The 20,872-nt window shown below is 45.1% G+C and overlaps 1 protein-coding gene across 1 annotated transcript in view; it reads left to right on the top strand.

Moving 5' to 3' along the window:
• Positions 1 to 3,657: 3,657 nt before the first annotated feature.
• ACTN2 (actinin alpha 2) overlaps positions 3,658 to 20,872 on the top strand; it is a 65,078-nt gene continuing 47,863 nt past the window's right edge. The window contains exon 1 of the mRNA XM_045860439.1: positions 3,658 to 3,935. Within this exon, the coding sequence (XP_045716395.1) occupies positions 3,810 to 3,935 (126 nt within the window). The 5' untranslated portion in view covers positions 3,658 to 3,809. The remainder of the gene's footprint in view (positions 3,936 to 20,872) is intronic.

The raw sequence follows: 20,872 nt of genomic DNA, 5'->3' as shown, positions 1-20,872 counted from the left end.
TGTCACTCAGGAGTTGATCTCAACCAAGGCCCCTAATTCCTGAGCTGTGGTTGACAACAGTCCTGGGTTCAAGTTCTGATCTTACCACCTATTGGTCATACCTTTCCACGCCACAGTTTCCTTATGTGTGAATGGGGAGGATTATACTCATTTCCTACCCAAGGTTTTTGTGAGATTAAACTATGTGACATTCAAAATATTCTCCATCATGTCTGGAACAAATTAAGTTTTCAACAAATGTTAGTTATACTTGTACAAAGTACTGTCTTGTGTACCAAGGGTAGTGGGTATCCCAAACTACACAAGATAAGAGCCACAGTACTGAGGCAAGATCTTCCTAAGTATCCGACAGAGCACTCTGGGATTTAGGAGTGCTGTGCAGACCTGTGGACGGGGTGGGCACCCACCTGCCTTGCCCTCTTCCCTCAAATCCTTCAGATGGTTCTTCCCTTGGACCTGGGTAGTTTCCTCACAGGCATGTCTGATCAGTAGTACTCTGCTGAATACTCAGGGGAGACACTGAAGACCTCCAGAGATCTCTCTGTGCGTGACCCTCTCCTGATACTCTGTCCTATGAACTCCAGCGGCTGCCTTCTCCCATGACTCTGCTTCCTCTCCTCAACTCAAGGCGTCTTCCAGACTCTAGCCCAATGCCCTGGTCCTCAGGCACTTTCAAGGCTGCAAACGGATGCAGCTAGAGGACTTTCCTTTGTTTCCATCTCTTAAGATTCCTGTCCTTTGTTGCCTGATGTCCAGTATATTGGGGACCATGGTTTCAAATACTTTGTCTTCTTTTTTTGGTGGGGGGGGGGGCGGTGGTAGGCAGGGGTTGTTTCAGAAGGAAAGGTGATCCCAGTTCCCATTACTCTACCTTGGCTGGAAGTTTCCTCACTTCTATCAATACTTCTTGAATTTAGCTGTTATTCCTACAAATATTTTTTCCTATTTTTTTATCCTTCCACTTCAAGGACTCCGATTACACAGATATTAAGCTGCCTGAAGTTTTCCCATACCTCACTGATCCTCTGCTTATTTTTTAAAGCCTTTTTTTTCTCTGGGTGTTTCATATTGAATTGGTTTGATTGTGACGTCTTCAAGTTCACCCATCTTTTCTCATGCAGTGTCTCTCCTGTAGCGTAGCCCGTTCAGAATATTTTTCATCTCAGATGTACTTTCCAGCTCTAGAGACTCAATTTGGGTTTTTAAAAAATAACTTCCATGGTCCTACTTAGCACGTTAAGTCTTTTCTCTAACTTCTTGAAATATGGAATGTAGTAATACCATATTTTGCCATACACTTTTTTGCCCAAATTTTTGAGGGAAGAATAAGGGTGTGTATTATACACGGGTAGTACCAGTACCATATTTATATAAATGTTTTTAATTCTTTTATTCATGCTTATGCATTAAAAGTGTAAGTCTAGAAAGCAATAACAATATGTGTATGCAAAATAATACCATTTATAGTACAAAACCAAGTATATAAATATAAATAAATAAATAATTGAATTAAAAAATTAAAACAAAAGATGTTTTCTCTAAAAGTTTGGGCCAAAAATATGGGTGTGCATTATACATGGCAACATATGGTAATAACTTCTAATGTTCTTTTCTACTAACACTAACATGTGTCCATTTTGGATCAATTTTGATGGATTGATTGATTGTTCTCATTATGGATCAGGCTTTCCTGCTTCTTCACACACCTGGTAATAATTATTAGGTGCTAGAAATTGCAAATTGTTAAATATTAAATGCTTTTGTATTCCTGCAGATATTTTTGAGCTTTGTTCTGGATCATAGATAAGTGACTTGGAAACAGTTTGATCCTTTCACATCTTGCTTTTCAGCTTTTTCAGGCAGGGCCAGTACATTATTCACATTAGGACAAATTTCTCCCACTTCTGAATACTCTACCTGATGCCTTGTGAATTATGAACTTTTCCACTCTGGCTAATGGAAACAAGAAGTATTTTTGGTTCTTTATGAGTTCCAAGGATCATTTCTTTTAATCCTCTTGGGTACTCTTTACCTGGTTGACCTCAGGCATCCTTCTTCCCTGCATTCACCAATCTGACCACAGCGATCCCCTCCGCAGATCTCCAGGGTTTGCTTTTTGCAGCTCTCTTCTCTTCTGTAACTGATCTTGCAAACTCTGGTCACAATGGTCCCTTACCATATTGCATCTTGGAAAACCTTCTCCAGGTGATAAGCTGGGACAATCGTAGTGGTCATATTGCTTATTTTCTGCCTCTCAGGGATCATCATCCTTCTTTGCCTTATGACCAATGTCTTGAAAATCTTTGTTTCATTTATTCCCCCCTCCCCACATTTTAGCTGTTTTATGTAGGATGGTACATCTGGTGCCTTTTTGTACATTTCATCTGAAACCTGAAGTTTCCACAGTTCATTTTGATGACTCAGATGAACACATTTTATAATTGATGATCCAGTTTCTAATAGTGAAAATTGATAAACTTGTTCAGAGAGTATGATTTCAATCCAAAATAGAAACTTTAAATTTTAAATTTAAACCCAAGCAAATTAGCCCAGTCACTGCTTTCAAAGATACATGTTCCTTCACCAAGTATTTGAGCGTACAGTATCAGATAGGCACACTTCTAATTGCTGGCATTACAGCTGTGAGCAAGGCAAAATCCCCGCCCTTGTGGAGTTCACATTGTAGTGAGTAGGCTTTTCAAAAATATTAACGCAGTATATTTGCTAATTTGCCGAAATCTTTTCGCAGAAAGCTTGAAAAAAATAAAACGAAAGGATATAAAAATTCGAAGGAACAACGATAAAGCCAGGCCCACTTTCACTTTGAAACACATCACCAAAAGATGCAGTTGTTTAGGTCACAGTAGGTGTGTAACAAATGGGAAAAAAATTTCAAACTGCTTGTCCCAGGAGACCTTACCATGGTTCCTTCAGGGGCATAACTGATAGGGAGCACGAACCAGCACTATGGGGATGAAAAGGCTTAAGGGTGACACATCAGGACAGCGTGGACAGAAACATGAAGTTGTTTTTCCTCCATTGTCAGTTTTTTTAAATTTATGACTGGCAGGCGAAAGCTGACACTTCTTGTGGTAGTCTTGACCTTTTAATATGGTTGGTCCAAGTCCCATGCCTTGATTTCCCCAGGTGAGGATGTAGAGAAGGGGAAGAAGAAAGAGTATTCTGTAGCTCTTCAACGTTACTTCTGAGGAGCATATGTATTTTGTGCGATAGCTAATGAATATGTGCAAAGATATGGAACCGTGAATATGCAAACGATACACAAAAAATATGGACACGTTGTGGGGTGGTCAGGGACCCAGGCTATGGGGGTCCCTCCTGGCCCATGTACACCCCCCCCATCAGAGTGCTCACCCAGGCGCCCACGAATCCAGCCGCTGCAGCCAGAGCTGGAGGGAGCAGGTGGGCGGGGTGGGGACTCAGATCGCGGCGGAGGGGTCTGGGCAGCGGCGGTAGCGGGTTGCCAGACCCGGGTCCTGGAGCAGCTTGGAGCCCGCGCGCTCCAGTCCACCTGCTCCTGCTCCTAGTGGCGTGGGCGTGGCCAGGGCGTGGCCAGGGCGTGAATGGGCGTGGCGGGGGCGGGGTGCGCGGCCACGTGACAGAGCGCAGGTATTAAGCTGAGTGGAGCAGCTCTGCGCCCGAGCTGGTGCTTCCACGCGACTCAGCGCCCGGCCCGCCGCCCAGAGGAGCCGCGTCTCTGCCCGCGCCCGCGCCCCGCCGCGTCTCCGCATCTCCCGCCGTCTGCTTGCCAGTTCGAGTCCGCCGTCCAGGCCCCCACACCCAGCACCATGAACCAAGTCGAGCCCGGCGTGCAGTACAACTACGTGTACGACGAAGATGAGTACATGATCCAGGAGGAGGAGTGGGACCGCGACCTGCTGCTGGACCCCGCCTGGGAGAAGCAGCAGCGGAAGGTCAGCGGGCGTGCGTGTCCGTCCTCGCGTGTCTGTGTCACTCCGCGTGTCCGTGTCACTCTGTGTGTCTGTCACCGGCCGCGGCGACCAGCGGCAGGAGTCGTGCTGTCCCGGGTCCTCGCAGCCCGGTGCCCCTTAGAGAGGGGAGCAGGTCCACCACAGGCATGAAGCCAGGTGTCGTGTGTGCGCGCGCGTGTGACATGAGAGCACAAAACGAACAGTGTTCAGTGTTTCTCCTCTGATTTGCCTCTAACCAGACCCCGAGACGCCCGAGTCTGTGACCTTGGCCACAGAGTTACACTCTCCTGGCCCCGTGGTGTGCACCGAGCTATCCCAAACAGTCATTGAACACCATTTCTTAACTGTCTCAGGCTCCTTAGAGGGGTTGCTGTGTGAACACTGGGTATTCACGATAAAGTAGTGATTATCCACACTCTATTTATGGGTCACTGAGGTAAGTGCACAGGACGGGGGACTGAGCCAGCCCTGAAAGCTTCATGCCATCCTGGTTGGCACTCTCCTGGGCCCAGTGGAACATTCCACTCTTCAGGGTTTCTTCCTGATCCCCTTGGCTGGAACCAGCAGGGATGCTTACCAGGAGGATAAATTCACCTCCTGCTTGACTGGCAAGAGTTTGGCTGGGTCAGGCCTGCCAGCACAGACCTGCTCACCCAGCCTCATGACACCATGCCATGGTAAAGCAGAGTGCCCTGTGTTTCCCCCTATTTGGGGGTGGGGCAAAGTGGATTCCCTTCTTAGGTCCTGCTTTTAAGCTGATAACCTTATGTGTGCATGGGGAGTGTGGTGTGTAGCTGCCACTGTGGGTGGTCATGCAATAGTGTGCGGTGAACCAGTATATGATTGGAAAACACATCCCATACTTCCCTCCCAACAAAATGTTAACTGGAAGAAGTGAGGTCCTATATTTGGAAAGTTATCAAATATCCAAGAGGTATTTTTATGTAAGGATTTCTCTTTTGTTGTCTACCCTCTCTTTTAAAATACCATTTATTATTATTATCATTATTTTTATTATTATTTTAAAGCTCCAATTCAGCTACATTTCATTTCCCACCTTAGCTTCCTAAGACTTCCAACCAATGCTACCTTCTTGGAAACAAGAGAATGGGAGTGATAAGTAGAAGTTGAGTCTACAAAGGAAAATAACATTTCAAACCTTCCACCATGTTTATTGACTTACTGTGAGGGAAACCCCTGGCCCAAGGGTTACTTATGTGTCATCTGGACTAGCTCATGTGTCACCAATCAGCAAGAAGTTAAAAAATAACTTTAATTTTTAGCAGTGAGTATTTCTTTTTAAAAAAATTCTCATAGTTTTCATTATTATATTTTTCATGGATTAAAAAATCTTCTAAGTCTTTGTTTCAAAGATTGCTTTTTTTCCTCCCTTAGGAGGGACAGTAAAATAGCTAAGGAATGGGACAGATAGTCATCTAATAATTTTCGGAAGTAACAGTCTAATCACAATGGCCTCTGTTGATTTTTTAAAGTAATAGCAGAATAGAGCTAATGTTGGTTTCCATGGACCACATTGACATACATTTTCTGATGTATTTAATTTTTTAATGTATTCACAATATTTTTGGATATATTGAATGGCTATGTATTGTTTTAGGTTTTGGCTTCCAGTGTGAATATTATAATTATATAGCATGTGAAGTATATTATTAAAAAACAATTATACTCCCTGATCCTAGTTCAAGATAATACTAAAATGTTTAAAATGATAATTTATTTATTTTTCTTAGATAGTTGTGTGTAGACACTGGGGGGGGGGTGGGGAATGAAACAACACACTACATTAGGACACAGGCCTGAACAATTCTGAAGATACTCTATTTCCACTTTTGGTGTGGAACCACTCAGGTCCGCGAAATAACACTGAACTCTGAGGTCAGCGCAGCCAGGGCCGTGGCCTCTATTTGCGTCCTATGAGACAAACCGTTGGAACAGGGCGAGGAGAAAATGCCATTGTTTCTATTGTGGGCCACTTTCTCCACACTTGCCATTTCAGTGATATGCTGGGTATGAGATCTGTCAACAGATGCAGGGAGCACACAGTGACGTCTGCAGCGTTGTAGCAGACGTGGTGCCTAATTATAGCCACAGTTCAGAGTCTCCTGTGCTGTGGTGATCCTTGCTATAGAAGGACTTAGTAAAAATGTAGTGTTTTTTTTTTTTTATGAGAGGTTTTTTAAAAAAATTGTGGTAAATTCATATAACAAAATTTACCATCTTAACCATTTCTAAGTTCAGTAGTGTCAAAAGTACATTCACTTTGTTGTGTTACTATCTCCAGAACTCTTTATTTTGCTCAACTCTTATACACATTAAACAATAGCTTTCCATTCTCCCTTCTCCCAGCCCCTGGCAACCACCAGTATACTTTCTATCTCTATGCGTTTAACTCCTCTAGATGCCTCATGTGAGTGGAATCATACAGTATTTATCCTTTTGTGACTGGCTTACTTTACTGAGCGTAATGTTTGTTAAGTTCGTCCATGTGGTAGCATATGTTAGAATTTCCTTCCTTTTTAAGGTTGAATAATATTGCACACTGCGTTTATCCATTCATTGGTTGACGGGCATTGAGTTGCTTCCATCCTTTGGCTATTGTGAATAGTGCTGCTGTGAGCATGGGTGTGCAAATATCTCTTTGTGACCCTGCTTTCAAATTGTTTTGGTTTTATACCCAGAGGTGAACTTTCTGGATCACGCGGCACTTATTTTCAATCTTTTGAGGAAGTGTAGTGCCTTTTCCAAAAGGAGGCAATTCAGATGATGTTGCGTTTGGCATGAAGAGGTACAGGCATTTTCAAGGGCTCCCCTTCTCTCCCAGAGCTGTTTAGTCAATGAGTAGGAATATTTGTATTCACGTAAATTAGGCTCTTTTCAGGGGACCTTAGAAACTTCTAGAGCTTCAGCGTTTAGAAGCAAGCTTGTCCTGGAACCAAGGAACACATTCAGCCCCTAATTCCACTGAAGCCTAATCAGGAGGTGACTTGTCAGGACAGCAATGCTGAATATGTGCGCTATCTCCCCAGCACAGGGAACTGTCCTCCCCGCTGCGGAGGCAGGCGCAGACCTTTTAAGGAAGTGGCTCATGTTTCGACGCAGAAAAGGGCCTTACATTCTTAACCTGTGTACGGCAAGATGGTGGATAAGCATGTCTGCCAGTTGTAGGAAGCATAAGCATCCTTCATTGGCTCTATATTCAGAGTTCTGATTGGCTTCACCATTCCTAAGGAAATTGAAGTTCTTCCACATATTCACAGTTTATAGATGGATTAACTCACCACTCACCTTGGAGCACCTCCTGCCAGTCCTGTCATCTAGGATAAAATGTCCTGTGGGGTCAGGCGCATGGAAAGATGCATGTGTGGGAGTGGCTGCCTGCAGGGTTGGGATTAAACAAAGAGCTGAGAGCCCCAGAGTCACCCCTGTGAGTGCCCTTTGACAGCAGCTGCTGCTTAAAGGCTGAGATGAAGGGCCCTCGCCCTGCACAAGGAGATATGTGTGTGCATGAATTTTTCCTAGAGAAAAGGCACTAACGGTTCCCACAAGGTGAACAGTGAATGAAAAGCTTGTGAAAATTTCTCGGATTCCTGAGACCCAGATGACAGCTCAGCCTGGTGCTCTCTGACCATAATCAAGTCACCAAACCTTTCAAGGTTCCATGTGTGCATCTAGAAAACACGGGTAAATGATACCTGTGACAGGGTTTTGCAGGATCAAATGGTTAAGCTGGTTTATGCTGAAGCAGCTTTATGCGCTGTAAAACGATCTGCAGACGTTCACGTACGATCATCCTGTGCAGCACATCTAATTCGTTTTATCAGGTGCTGCACAGGAGTCAGCACCACGCTTGGACTTGTGAGGGCGGTGAAGCATAAGATTTGCCCCTTCATGACTTTGATGGGCTTTTTTTTTTATTGTGGTAAAACATACATAACATAAAATATACCATTTTAGTGTACAAGTCGGTGACCTTAATACATTCATATTATTGCACAGCCATCCCCACAGTCCATCTCCCAAACTTTTCCGTCATCCCAAACTGGAACTCTCTGCCTATTAAACAACTTCCCCCACTCTGCTGATGTACTTTAGATGGGATTCACACACTCAGACACTTAGAAAGGACACAAGAAACTATTTTATATTAAGTTGCGGATGCTTATTATATAAAGGTCAAATAAGGAAAATCATTGTGGGTGAGGATAATGATATAACAGCTTTATAAGGAAGTAGAGCTTGGAATGGGCCTTAATTTGAGTAATAACTCAATATTAGCTGAGTGGGGAGGAAAGAGAAACGGAGCATTCCTGGCTAGAGAGGTACTGTGAACAGCCTATTTTGGGTTTTTTGGGTGTGTGTGTGTGTGATGAGTGTGATGTCATAACAGTAATGTGTTTACGTAACCCTTTAGCACTCTCATAGTACCCTCACCTCCATTATTTCACGGGACCTCCTCACCCACCCAAAGAGATGAGGGAGGCCCGTGCATCTGGGATGTGTCTGCTGCTCAAGGTGCGATGGAGGGATGAAAGGGGTGCAAAGAGGAGATGGGCTTCACTGAAGCTAAAGATGCAAGTTTAGAGAGAAAATTGGGTTGATAACTGGGCCAGGACATAGGGCACTGGGGTGCCAGGGTGAGTGTGGACTTCACCCTCTAAGCAGAGCAGACATCTGCAGGTTTTGAGCTTGGAAGAGCCACATTCTTGTAGGGTATTGTTTGCAGAAGAGATCAGGGTGGGTGAGAGCCACTGCTGGGGGCCCCAAGCAAACAGGTTAGAGGCTGTGGTGGCAGTGGTGAGGAAGGCATTCATTTGAAAGTGATCAGGAGGGATTATAACAGTATTAAATAAGCCCATGTTGTTCCAGCGCAGGCTGTGGTATAAATCCAATTCAGCAGACACGTTCTCACCATTAGAGCCCCTGGACTTAAACCTCAAAACAGTGGTGTTGACAAGTAGCGGACAGCTCGTGAGCAGAGCCTGGGTGTACACCGGGAGACGGTGTCTGGACGCAGAGCTAAGTATGTACAGGGCGTGTTGTCAGGTACAGGGCAGTGAACTGCAGTGCTGAGGGGCGCATTGTGTGTCCAGGTCGCCACCACGTGAAGGAGGGCTGGGGTCTCAGGTAGCCTTTGATGTCCAGCAGAAGTTGCTGATGGGCAGGTGGGTAAAGGCAGAATCTAGGATCAACCCTGAAAAACCTCTCTGCCCCCAGAGGGACGGTGGTTCCAAACGTGCTCTTGGTTTGCTGTGTACAGTCAGGTACAGGAGATCTATGGCGAAAGGTTGTCTTTTGTCTTTTTGTTCTTAGGGGGCTGCCCTACCCCTCAGCCCCAGGGAAGAAACTTGAACCCCAAGTAAGATGTTCCTTGAGGATGGGACGGGGAGAGGAATAAAACCCTTCGCTGGAAATGTAATGAACGCAGCTTCAGAAGCTGTCAGAAGGCGCTGCAGTGGCGCAGCTGGGGACACCTACAGAAACACGGATCTGGAGTGGGCGGGCGCTGCTGTGATGAGCAGAGGAGTTGACACGGAATACGTTGGAGGACAGTCTGGACTGTACCACCGTTTCCCTGGGAACGGTACTGATTCTTCCAGAAAGAACAGAAAGCAGAGATGAGGGTAAAGTGAGCTAGCTACTGTGCTCGAGAAATTTCAAAGGAAGGAAAATCTTGAGAGCAAGACACTGGTCTTTCTAAAGAAGTCGGGGAGCATATGTCGCACACACACCCCTTCCCTCCCCACAGTTTTTTAGATCAGAAACTAAAGGTGATTTTACCTATTGAGGAGCCAAACATAAGGGAGTACAGCCTGCCTGTCCATTCTTTCATTCATGTGACAGAGAAGTATTATGGGCCTGCTGGGCACTAGGGACAGTGACAGAGCTTTCAGTGAGTTTAGGGGACAGAGGTCAGGGTGAAGCCCAGAGGGATGCCCAGGGCAACTAGGCTGGTGAGAAAGGAGACTCTTCCTCAGTGCCCCTCCTGCGTGGCTTCCTGTCCAGGAGCTGTCTTCCTCCTTGGTGCCCAGCCAGGGACCTGAGTGCCATCCTGAGGCCTCCTTCTCTGCCACCTCCTGAGGAGCCCACCCCAAATGTCCTCTGGACCCTGCCCTTTCTTCTGCTCTGTGCTTTAGGGCCACAGGCTTTCTGTGCTTCCTGCCTGGACTGTGGTGGTGGCCTTGCACTTTGTCACCCTCCGCAGACCGTGCTTGTCAGTAGGCTTTTCTCCATGATGCTGGCAAGAGTGATCTTTGTAAAACACAAGCCTGGCCACAGTGCTCCCAACCTCAAGTCCCTCTGTGATTCCTGTTGCTTCAGGAGGGCCGCTTACAGTGGCTGGAGGCTAAGCCTGAGCTCCCGGCCCTGTGCTCTTCCACTCCCACAGGTGCTTTCTGAGCCAGTCCTCCCCCTCCACAGCCCCTGCCCCTGCTCCTCAGCTCCTCCTCCTCAGTTCCTCCTTCTCCTCAGCCCCTCCTCCCTAGCTCCTCCTCCATAGCTCCCCTCCTTCTCCACAGCTGCCCTCCCCCTCCACAGCTCCCCTTGCCCCTCCACAGCTCCCCCTTCCCCTCTGAAGCTCCTCCTCCACAGCCCCTCCTCCTCCACAGCCCCTATTCCTCCTCCTCAGTTCCTCCTCCCCAGCTCCTCCTCCCTCTTCTTAGCTCCTCTCCTTCACAGCCCCTCCTCCCTAGCTCTTCCTCCCCCTCCATAGCTCCCCCTCTGCAGCTCCTCCTCCTCCCCCACAGCCCCTCCTCTCTCTACACAGCTCCTCCTTCTCCTCCTTTTCCTCCTCCTCCTCCTCAGGTTCCCCACTGGGAGGCACCTGTCTTGGTGCCCATGGGCCCACACTGAGCCTGGTCAGTCTGCATTCGCATTTGTGGAATGTATTTCTGAAAAAATATTAGTGCAATTAAAATTTTTAAGTTGAATTTAAAAATAAAATAATTTGGAACTTAGAGATTTGGGAATTCAAAAAAAATCATACATCCACTTTTATTTAAATTATAACAAAATGTATCACCATATTAATGAACAAGGTTTTGGTAACCTAAATTTGGTTTAAATGACTTTTTTTCCACTTAATAAAGAAAATTAAAAATTCACTTATGATTCAGATAATTACAAATTTCAATTTTGTGTTTTTGTATATGAAGCATGATAAAACAACATTTTTAGAAGATGTGCTATGCTTCCGAGTAGTGGAACCAGAAAATGCAGACTGCTTGCAGGTGGTTCTGAAGATGTGTGCGGCCCTGGAGCCGAACCGGCCTGAGTGCTGATAGGTGTCGAATCCAAGACTTAGAGGGAGCAAGAGTTTGCGTTGTCCTGTCTTGTTTGATTTTGCTAGGGAGTAACTGTGCTGGTCGTAGTCCTTAGAAATTATTATATGTTGAAAACACATTCTCGTTATAGAAATTTTTCATTAATGAAAAGGCATGCTTGGAAAAAACTCATTTTTTAGTGATTGTGAGGACCAAAGCGTTGGTGACTATGAGATTGTTCTGGGAGAATGAAAACAGTGTTTAATATGAAGCTATGTTTGAGTCTTATACAGATAGTTATCATTGCTATTGCAAATTAAGAAAGCCTGTCTTCTGAAGTCCTAAGGAGTCCTTTAAGTCACTTCATATCCAAAAGGTTGTGAGTAATTACTAGAGTGTAGGTAATTTCATTGCTCTGTATTAGGACTTTGAGATACTATATATGTATTAGGTTGAACCATATGAAATTCTTGATACAATAATTTTTTCCTAAAATTGTATTTTTAAAAGTTTCAATCTGATAAAGCCTGTTACCATCATGACATAATTATATTTAAGGCCCTCGACCAGTTCTGTACAAGAACAAGACATAAAACTGAGTTCTACTCATTTATACCTTTATCTTTAATGCCTTTCCTATTCATTTGAGAAAATAAGGGGGTGAATTGGGTTTAGATTGAGGGCTTAATATTCAATGGAAGTATCAAGGAAAAAGGTCAAGGGTAGAGATATAGGTATAGGAGTGACATGACTCTAGGGGAGGGGAAGATGGACCTGGGAGGTGCAGAGGTGAGTGAAGCAGAGGACTTCTGGATGGAGCAGTGGAGTTATGTGACTGCATCTCCTAAAACTCAAATACACTAGACGAGCTGAAACCATTGAACTGTCAGTGGCTTTGGTTTTCTTCCTGGAGAAATCTCACCTTGGTATTCCACTGGAATTTCGTCAGTTGGTGTGAATGTGGTATTTCAATTGGTTTACTTGCTGGAACAGGAGCCCAGAGACTTGGCGCTGTGGAATGGGATGTCTTTTAGCTTGTGAGATAAGTTATTCATTCACAGGGAGTGATAAGCTGCAAGACATTATTTATGGTGTTGTGCTCAAGTCTATGATGTAAATCCTTCTGCAACCAGAATGGCCCTTGATAGCTTCACTGAGCAAGACTATTTGAAAATTGGTAAGGATTACTGAAAAAAGTCAGATTTCTTTCATCTTAACATGCTAAATGGAGAATTTAACTCCAAAATAGTTTTCCTTTTTCCATTTTTATCATTTATAAAATTAAAGAAAAGAAGTAAGTTATTGTTTTCATGTAAGTGTTTTAAGGCTTAGAAAATGTTATCAGTGTTTTGGGTGTTGGAGAGTTATCAGTCGTGAAAGTGTAAAGGACAGACACAGAATTGCGATCAGTTTAGAGTTTACCCGAGAGGGAATATTTGTCTGTTTCTAAACAAACAGTTGTCAGGGAAGCAGGGTGAAATGGGATGTGGAAAACCATAGTAGTTGGAAAAATGCTCAGAACCCGCCTGAATACTGAGAGGTGTCGAATCCAAGACTTAGAAGGGAGCAGGACTTTGAGTTATCCGGTCTTGTTTATTTTCGCTAAAGGAGCAACTGCGCTGGTCATAGCCCTTAGAAATGCATAACTTATCTCACAAGCTAAAACATTGTATGTTTTACATTTTGCAAACTATAAACTTTCTACTGTGTATATCATTGTATGAAATAGGAAGTGGCTAGTTATTTTTTTGCATACTTAGATCTTTTATGTTAAATTTTGGCATGAAAGGATGTTTTAAAGTTTTTTCAGTGTGACCCCCCCAAAACAAAAAGAATGCCAATAATACAGTAAAAGTGATATATTAATATATGGATTTTTGTCACTAGGTTAAAAGAAGAGGGGGAGGAAATTTGATAGCATTCCTACTATCCTGACTTCTACGGGCACTGTTTTGACCATAGATATCATTTTATTAGATTTTCAAAACAATCTTGAGAGATGAGTATTGTTATGCTCATTTTTTTTTTACCTAGGAAGTTAAGTAACTTGCCCACGGGTGGCTGAGAGTGGGGAATGGTAGCTGAAAACACACATACAGAATTTCGTCTAAATTATGAAGATATAGTTCTGTCTCACAATTGAAATTTTATAAAATGCAGAGAGGTTAATAACTTTACTGCATATTTTCGTTTACAAGTGGCAGAGCTTTCAACCACCAAACTTTTCTGTTTTTGTTGCTTTCTGCTCAGGTTTGTAACTGACAACCCAGAGCACAAGCCTGGGATTCAGGATTCCTAACATTTCACTGCCTTTTGGAAGGGTGTGTGTGTGTGTGTGTGTGTGTGTGTGAGAATTAATTTCTAACTGGTAAAACTGGGAACACCTGATGAGAGTGAGAAACCACCTTCTGAGGGGTGGTACCTACTGTCATTCACAGATTTCTTTGCCGGGCTCTAGCAGTAGCGTTGTCCAACAGAAATATTACAGTAGGAGGAAGGGACCACAGCAGAGCCAGCCCACCCTCCCCAGCCGCACGGTGTGGGACGTGCCATCAGGGGCACATCTTTGGAATTAACTGCTGGTCTGCCTGACTCAGTTCCAAAAGAAGCTGGAGCTCAGGATGCATCAGTGTCTGAGTCACAATCCCTTTTGGAAATAGAAGATGAGGCTTCCAGAAGCAAGAGATTAGTAGAGATTAGTAGACCAGAGTTGTCCCCCTTGGGCCTGGTGTCTCAGGGGACAGGGGTACTTTTTGAGACTGGGCTCTGTGCAGATTTGCTCTAACATGCTGTGAAATGGCAGTCCTAGGACCCCCTTGCATCCTAAGACCCTGCTTTTCTTTTAGGTATTTAACTTATTATTATGGAAAACTTCAAACATACATGAAAACAGAGAGGATGTAGAATATGGCAAATCCCTCTGAACCCAATTGACCGAAGAAATCCCCAGTTTCATGAAGAAGGGGAGTCCAGTCCCCCTTCATTCCAGCTTTATTGTGGTGTAATTGACAAATAAAAATTGCATATAGTTAAAGTGTACAACATGTTTTGATGTATGCATGTATGTATTATGAAATGATTACCAGGGATGTCTGATTCCAAAAGGATAAAAAAGTTTTTATGTTCAACAAATGCTCTACTCTCTAAATGACATTTTGAAAGCAATCATCATGAAGCAAAACAGCAAAGCTGGCTGACTCGAGCCTTCCCATTGGGAACCCCTCTCCCTTCACCCAAGACCCCACCCCTCTACCCGTTCTGGTTGTGCAGTATTCCCACCCCCACCCCCCGCCCCCTTCACCCGAACACCTCCCCTAACCCCCAGGTTCTCTGAAAGAAAGATTTTGCCTGTTTTTGACACTGTCATTTTCTCCTCCTAAAAACTGGATTTCCAAAACCTGCCTCCCCAGAGTTTACCAATATTTGAAAGGTGGCCTTTCTAAGACCGTAACCCTGTGATATAATTCCCAGGTTTCAGGCACAACAGGAGAAGAGTTGTGCTGCGAAAGCACTTCTGTCTAAGAAAGCAGAAGTGGAGCCTTTCAGCCTCCTGTGGATGGTTAACCACTACCCGTGCCCACGTGTGAAGTCAGTGCCGACAGGGTGTCTTCTCTGCTCCTGCTTCAAACCGGCCTGATTAACTGACCCTGTGACCTCCCTCGGGTCTACTGGTCTGGTCCTCTCTTGGCTCCTGTAGCCATTGCTTCTACTGCTGCGAGGGGGGAGCAGGAGGTGAGAGCCATGTCTGAGGATGCTGAATTTGATACTTGAGCATCACGATTTCCTCCCCACCCCCAGAGCACAGCCGGAGGAAGGAGCAAGGCAGACATTTTCAGGGTTCTTGAGGAAAGGTTATTTTTAGGGGCGGTCTTGCCAAGACGGCTTCCGGGGAATTTATTTAGACACAGATCAGGCCCTCGACCGCTAAGATGTGAATTTCTCAGGCAGCCTTGGAGGTTAGGGGCCATTCCAGGGCACCTCATTCCATACAAAGATTCAATTTATTTTGTTTTATTATTTTACTTTTTAAAATTGTAAGTTAACTTTATTTTCATGTAACTTGCTTTTATGTCCTAGCTTCATTGAGCTGTCACAGTGTACGTTTGTGTTCAATGTGTTGCTCATTACTGGGGGCCTCTGTTCCTCAGGAAGGAGATGCTGGAGGAGGGGACTGATTTTGGGGGTAGGGGAACCCCGTGTCCGGGTGTGCCAGGACAGTCCCACTCAGGCTGTTGTCCTGCGGTCATTATGAATGGTCCTCTTTGACTCTCAGCAGTGGTCCAGTGAAGACCACAAGCTCCGTGGCCACTGTGTGCTGAGGAGACACTCCAGGCAACCTCAGAGAAGGTCAAAATAATGCGAGATGAGGCAATTGATAATATATACAGGATGGGAATGCATTTCCTCAAAGTACTCACTGGCCTGTTTCTGAAGTTTAAAAATTGCAAAGTGCCATTTCTAGTGCTTTGACAAATGTATACCAGATTCTAGTAATTTCTGACTTTCAGTTCATGAACCCTTTAGACTTACAGGGGTGTTCAACCTGGGGCGGGTGGGCTGCATGCAGCTCAGGATGGCTATGAATGTGGCTCAATACAAAACCATACATTTACTTAAAACATTATGAGATTTTTTTGTGATTATGTGTCACAACACGTTTAATGTGTGGCCCAAGACAACTCTTCTTCCAGTGTGGCCCAGAGATGCCAAAAGGTTGGACACCCCTGGAAGGGGACCAAGCCTCGCAGCGTGCTGTATAGGAGGAAGCCTTGAGTCTGGAGGGAGCGGGACCACCAGCCCTGCTGGGGGCTTCCCGTGGGCCCGGTTCCCCCGTGACACATGCCACTGTTACACTTTTGGAGTTTTATATGCTATCCATATGGTTATAAATATGGTTATAAGTATGGTTATAAATACGGTAAATATGCTCACACACCAGAGAATTTGATAGTATGTGCTAGGTGTTAGGGTGCTAATTTTGCACATCTCAGTAGCTAAGAGTTAAACATCATTTAAATATCTGGACCCAAGTCAGATCTCTAGGTTTGTTCTTCTGACAGTTTAAGTCTTTTGTTAAAAAAAATTACATGTTCAGACGGTTGAAAACCTGGGAGTGAAGTGGTGGTAGATACATTTACTGCAAGATAAAGTCATGTCTGATGCAGAAATTTCTCTTGTTTCCACAATGAGAGAGTGTGGGCTGGGGTGCTGTCTCCCTTAGAGCCTTTTAAGGAAACCCTGGCGGGTGGCAGGTCAGGGCCAGGGGGCGCAAGACCGCAGAGGAGCTCCGCTCTGTGGCCCGCGGGGTGGCCAGTGTGTGCCTTCCGCATCAGGGCTTTCCAATGTGACGTTGAAACAGTCCTTTGAAGTAGCACTTTGCTGCATGATTAACTCAGAAACCTGGAGTTGCGGGGTCATAGTGAGTTCAGGTCCTTTACTTTTTTGAGTAAAGATAAGGTTGGTCAATGAAGTGAAACAAGGAGACATAATTACAGGCCACCAGGGAAGAGCAAAGAACCTGGGCTCACAGATTGTATACACATTCCAGTTACTGTTTAAAGACACATTTTTAAAAGATTTTATTCATTTTTAGAGAGGGAAGGGAGGGAGAAAGAGAGAGGGAAACATCAATGTGCGGTTTCTGGGGCCGTGGCCTGCAACCCAGGCATGTGCCCTGACTGGGAATCGAACCTGCGATGCTTTGGTTTGCAGCCCATGCTCAATCCACTGAGCTATACCAGCCAGGGCTAAAGATACATTTTTAAATAATTGCGTAAGTCATAGGTGTTCACGATAGAAAATACCGATACAAAAATGTTAAGCTGTAACCTAGCGGAAACTAGTGTTAACATTTTGCCACACTGCCTACCAGATTACTTTATGCTATAACTGTATTCAGTAGAAGTATATATCTATGGGTTTTAAGTTCTAATATATAATTGTCTCAAATGGCTCAGGATACCAACACTTTATTGTATATTTTTACAAACACTCTCCACTCAGCGTGAGCCCTAGCGAAGGGCTTGGAGGAAATCCCAGCCTGCCTACCTCCACTGTGGAGTGGGTAGGAATCTGGAAAGGCCCAGCTTCCCTGTTTTGACAAACCCTTCTGTCATCCAGAGCTTTTCCCTCGCACCTGCCTGGGGCTGTCCCTGACTTAGAACTGTGCTCTGGTCCAAAACACGGATGCGGAGAGAGCGGCGTGCCCCAGAGAGCTGTTCTGTTGTACACGAACGCTTAATCCCTCTGTGTAGGCAGCCATTTATTTAGGTCCCTGAAAATAGTAACAGAGTGGTGAACTTGAATTAAAGAATACTTATTTTGCCGTCTGAGTAGTACAAGCTGCTTCCCCAGTTGCCAGGTTGGGCAGGGGGAACATCAGTGCTTTTCTGGAAGCTCGAACCCGGCCTCAAGAAGAGAATGATGACAGTTCAATAAACGTTGCCATTGCCTAGAGCCGAGCAGCAGTTGGGCCTGCCTGTCACAGAGCCACCGTGCACATAATTACCCAGGCTCCAAGGGAACAAGTTATTCCGGGAAGCACGGCTCAGGATCAATCGTATACATGGCTGTTTGCTGGGAGCCTTAAACACTTGCTTACCAGAAAGTCCTCACAGGAATGCCCCACGCAGGTCGCCAGCGTCGGGGAGGCAGGTGTGACCGCAGGGAACCACAGCCAGCGGCCGAGTCGGGCGCCTGGCCGCAGGGCTCTCTGAGCTCCAATGACCAGGCTCCAACAGCTTGCCTGTGGTTCTTGAGCTTACCACATTTTTTCCCCTTACGTTTTAGAGCAAAATTGACTTTGCCTTTCATTCTGAAGATACCTGATCAGTTCTTTCAACATGTGCTTCCAACCCTAAAACAGTTTGGGAAGAATCTGCATATCTCTTATCTTAACTCGTGTTTTCCATTTAACAGTTAAAATGGGGAGTTTCATCAAGATCAGTAACTGTTCTTTTGAAGAGAGAATGCTATTATCTTTTTTTGAAATTAGAATATTGTTTCAAGACTTTTAAAACACCCCTTGGAACTAACACAGAGATAGCCAGGGTTGCACACCAGCCTGGGCCACCAGTGGCTCAGAGAAGTGTCCCATGTCCTTGCTGCGCCACCTGGCTCCACCCTGAGGAGGACAGAAATGCAGGGATGAGCAATTGCAGCTGGAAAAGAAGAATTCGGAAGATGAGTGATGAGGACTCCTGGGAGTGGCAAGAAAATGGCTGTCGGGTATTTTCTTGAGCAGGAAGGAAATTAACAGATGGAAATACTTTATCTCCTAGATACATGTAAGATCTTCAGGAAACAGAGAAAAGTGCTCAATAATTCAACACCAGCACAGTGTCACTCACAGCGACCGGTGTGAGAGGGCGCTTGGAGACACACGCTGGGTTTGGCGTGGAGAAGGGACACAGTGGGCCGAGCCTGAAGGCAGTTGTCGTCTCCACGGGATGGGGTGGGAGGTGGCGGGGGAGCACGCTGTGATCGAGGACCAGCAGACGGCAGGCGTCGGTTAGGTCAGCGTGCCCTTCTCACACACTGGTTACTCTTTGTCTTCCTTGAAATCAGTCAGATTAGATCAGAATGATAGTGAGTGAATGTTTTAGCTTGTTTGATTCTTGACCTCTTTTTAGAGAAAAGACTCTAAAACTGTGTAATAAAAGATAATTTTTAAAGGTGACATCGTGACATGCAAATATAAAAGTGAACATGAGTTAAAGATGTTAACAAATTAGTGACAACCTGGAGAGGGGTTATACCAGTTCAAAAGAAATCCAAAGGACAGGCACTCCTGCGATGGGGACCAGTGCCTGGGCATCTCACGGAGGCGGACCCCCTGCAAGAGGAGGGAGCTCGCCTTGCACGGAGCAGAACACACTCCTGTCTCCCAGTCCGGGGTAAGAGCACTCGCTGTGCCGTGCTGCCAGGGGTCAGTGGCTTACGGGTGGTAGGGTGGCCCAGACGGGTGCTCCAGACGAGGCACGTGTTTCCCATGGACACTCAGATTTTTCCCAATGTCAAGGAGCCTCATCAGCCTCTTTCCCTCTCCAAATTCCATACTGTCAATCTGTTCCATTCTTTCTGGAAGTTAGGGGGGAGATGCCACGTATCAGAGAGGTTACTCCTTAAAGCAGAATTAGTCTGGGGTGCATTTGGCTTTGTTAAAAATCCTGAAAAGCTTTTTTTTTTTTCCTGTTAGGCAGCCTCAGAATTTTAGCACCTTTCTTTATATTTTCCCGACAGTTCAGGGTCTAAATGAAGCCAGTCTATGAGCCTGGAGATTGAAGCCTGAAGCTCGTGGCTTGGGATTTCTGAGTAAAAGCAGGCCTAGACGGGACCTGCCCTCCTCAAGCCCTGAGAGCGCTGCCTCTGGCCTGCTCTCTTAAAGTCCCATCCTGCCAGGTCCTATTTTTAGATGCCCCAGCAGGGAGGTTGCCTTTTATCTTTTACAAGGTTGTACTTTTTTTTTTTGTTTTTGGCAAGATTACAGAGAGAGTCCTTTTTAACATGTAACGATTCTGTAGTTGAGTTTGACAGGATAATGAGCAGATGCAGCTTTTTAGCTCCTCCGTCTTTTTTTTTTTTTGAATTAAAAAAATCTGAGTGATTGATGTTCTCTCTCATCTGCCTTGGAAAGTCTAATGAACAAGATGCTCTGTAACAAATAGTTACTGCCACAGTGTTCCAGGCACCGGCAAGAACAGAAAACAAAATCCCTGCCTCTTCATGTGTCCCCTTCAGTGGCGGCGGTGATGTTTGTGGCTCTTGTACCCTTGGTATGAGAGTGTTAGGCATTCTAACACTAGTAGGAGGAGATCTGAAATCCTGCTCGTAGGCAGCAGAATTTGTTGGTGTGAATCAACGGAAAAAGACTGTCTCTCTCTTTCTTTGTCTTTGAGTAATTAAATTTGTATTTATGAGTTTCCCTGGAACCCACGTGAAAAGCAGTATTTTGGTACTGTTGAGGTTACAGTTAACTTACAACTGAAATTGTTGCCGTTTAAAGTTGAAGCATTGAAGAACTGAATTGGCACTAGTGCTATATATGTGAATGGAGATGCACCTGCTGAGTGTTGGGTTCTTTGGGTGACCCAAGGGTGGGGAAGGCAGGATTAGAGGCTGCAGTGTCCGTTTGGTTTTTTAATGTGGGACTCGGGAACTCGCAGGCATACAGAGCTGGGGAAAACAGTGTACACCCTCCCTGGGCCGTGGAGTGCAGTGGGGTTTGCCTTTTGACACAAGCTAATTTTAAGACTCTTTGTACCTGCTGCACTATGAACCAAGTCCTGATTCAAGCATAACCCTTTATATTAATTGTCCCTTAGGAACAACAGTACATTTTTTAATTAATTAATTTATTTTGTATTTTTTTAAAGATTTTATTTATTTATCTCCAGAGAGGGAAGGCAGGGAGAAAGAGAGAGAGAGAGAGAAACATCAATGTGCGGTTGCTGGGGGCCGTGGCCTGCAACCCAGGCATGTGCCCTGACTGGGAATCAAACCTGCGATGCTTTGGTTTGCAGCCCATGCTCAATCCACTGACCTATGCCAGCCAGGGTCAATAGTACATTTTTTTTTTAAATGCACGGGCAAAATATTTTGTCCCCATCAGCAAAACCTAGTGTGCTGAAGCCTTGTCCC

This window comes from Phyllostomus hastatus, unplaced genomic scaffold (assembly GCF_019186645.2).
Source record: "Phyllostomus hastatus isolate PE091 unplaced genomic scaffold, TTU_PhHast_1.1 phas_contig_148, whole genome shotgun sequence".
NCBI lineage: Eukaryota > Metazoa > Chordata > Mammalia > Chiroptera > Phyllostomidae > Phyllostomus > Phyllostomus hastatus.
This window is presented reverse-complemented; position numbering and strand designations above follow the sequence as displayed.